General features: G+C 53.3%; 1 protein-coding gene across 1 annotated transcript; it reads right to left on the reverse strand.

The window, feature by feature from the left end:
- Positions 1 to 257: 257 nt before the first annotated feature.
- LOC115898633 lies at positions 258 to 1,307 on the reverse strand. The gene is made up of 2 exons (XM_030933656.1): positions 869 to 1,307; positions 258 to 452 (listed from the first exon to the last, which is right to left on the reverse strand). The coding sequence occupies exons 1-2, from the start codon at positions 1,139 to 1,141 to the stop codon at positions 258 to 260; spliced, it is 468 nt and encodes a 155-aa protein (XP_030789516.1). The 5' UTR covers positions 1,142 to 1,307.
- Between the last annotated feature and the right edge of the window lie 966 nt (positions 1,308 to 2,273).

Raw genomic sequence — 2,273 nt, forward strand, 5'->3', positions numbered from 1 at the left:
CGCAACTTCCACCTCCCGGGTTCAAGCGATTATCCTGCCTCAGCCTCCTGACTAGCTGGGATTACAGGTATTGGCCACCAATCCCGGCTAATTTTGTATTTTCATTTCAATAGAGACAGGGGTTCTCCATGTTGGTCAGGCTGGTCTCGAACTCCCGACCTCAGGTGATCCACCCTCCTCGGCCTCCCAAAGTGCTGGGATTACAGGCGTGAACCACTGCGCCCGGCCGTTTAAATCCTTTTTTTCAAAAGAAAATATCAATCGGAGTACAGGTCAGGCAGGGGAAACCTGCAAGTCGCTGTCACTCCTTTGGCCTCAGCACATCCCCACCCACCTAGGCGGCATACGCGCCACCAGCAGCATCCCCTGGGAGGCTGCAGAAGCAGTTTCAGAAAAAAAGTGGGAGGTGAGACGGCACCGGCAGTGTCTGGTCTTGGGAACACGCCTCTCACCTGGGGAGGGAGCAATTGAAGCTTTCAATAACGTCAGGCATACAGATAATATAAACTTATAACATCGCTTGAAAGTGTACTTGCTTAAGCTTCTTTTTCCTCTGAACAGTTTTGTGAATGTTAAAAGGCAAACTTTGCATTTTCTCGATACATCAGTCTCCTTTGCCCTCTTGCCACCATGGGACAAATAGGTACTCCTCAGCAATTAGCTAAGACGAGAGGTTTCCCACCCAACTTTCCCAAGGCTGCCTCTCTCCGCCCCTTCTTGCACCTGGGGCAGCCTGAGGACCACCCCCCCACGCCCCCCAACTCCTATCCTGGGCGGAGCCGGCTCTAGGAAGACGGGATTCCTCTCCCTTCCCGTCCCAGGATTCTTTCAGCCCTCACCTTCCAGGAATGGGGAGGGGGCATCCTACCCCGTATCTGAGTTGCGACTGCGGGACGTAGAGCGGACTGGGCCTTTCCCGCTGGCGCGTGACCTCAATCAGGTAGGTCTCCTTGGCCTTCTCTTTCTTTTCTTTGCCTTCCCTTTCCCTGACACAGGACACGGGATCAGTGTTTGTGCCGTGGGCAGCCTTTCTGGTACACAGGACCTTCCCTGCCCTCCCGCTTCTGGGCAGCCAGTGCCGGGCGCGCGACCATGCGCAATGGCGGCTGCAGCTGGGCTGGCTCCAGCGTCCTGAGGGCATCGGAGGGCTTTGGGGAGCGTTTTGGACGCCGAGTTCTTGCCGCTGCCTCAGTTTTAGTTCTGGCAAGTGTAGGGAGGTCCTCCTAGTAGAGCCTTTCTGGCCCTCCCCGTCGGGAGCCTGGAAGCTTCTCCTGTGGCAGGGCGGGCAGAGGGAGAAGGGTGCGACCTCAGATTCCTTGGTCGCACTCGTGTTCCCACCTACATGGCTGAGGAGGTGTGCGCTCTCGTTCGATTTAGATTGAGTGGCTGTTAAACTTCATGGCCGCCCTGCCCACAGGGGCTGGGCTCCCCACAATGTAAAACTGAAGAAGAAACATTTCCTCTAACGAATATTTGACCAAAAAGAAATACAGCTTCAGGCCGGGCGCAGTGGCTCACGCCTGTAATCCCAGCACCTTGGAAGGCTGAGGTGGGAAAATCACTTGAGGCCAGGAGTTCGAGACCAACCTGGCCAACCTGGCTTAACCCCGTCTCTACACAAAAGTTAGCCAGGCATGATGGCGTGGGCCTGTAGTTCCAGCTACTCGGGAGGCTGAGGCGGGAGGATTGCTTGTGCCCAGGACGTTGCGGCTGCAGTGAGCTGGGATTGCTCCACTGCACTCCATCCTGGGCATCAGAGCAAGAGCCTTTCTTTTAAAAAAAGAAAGAAAGAAAAAAGGCAATATAGTACATTTCCGTGTATGCACTTAACAACATGGAAGGACAAGCCTTCAAAATTTTCCTGGACTTGCCCAGGTGAGGTGGCTCACGCCTGTAATCCCTAAACTTTGGGAAGCCAAGGCGGGCGAAACATGGGGTCAGGAGTTCGAGACCAGCCTGGCCAACATGGTGAAACCCCGTCTCTACTAAAAATACAAAAAATTAGCTGGGTTTACTGGCGGGTGCCTGTAATCCCAGCTACTTGGGAGACTGAGGCAGGAAAATCGCTTGAACCCAGGAGGGGGAGGTTGCAGTGAGCTGATACCGTGCCACTGCACTCCAGCCCTAGGGACAGTGTGATATTCCGTCTGAAACAACAACAATAAGAAAATTTCCGGGCTTTCGCATTTTCATCTTTCTACGGTTCTGTAAAATAGGATTTGAAATGGCCATGATTATTAATGAAATAAAAAGAAGATTATAAAGAAGTAATT

Source organism: Rhinopithecus roxellana, chromosome 7 (genome assembly GCF_007565055.1).
Source record: "Rhinopithecus roxellana isolate Shanxi Qingling chromosome 7, ASM756505v1, whole genome shotgun sequence".
NCBI classification, from domain to species: Eukaryota; Metazoa; Chordata; class Mammalia; order Primates; family Cercopithecidae; genus Rhinopithecus; species Rhinopithecus roxellana.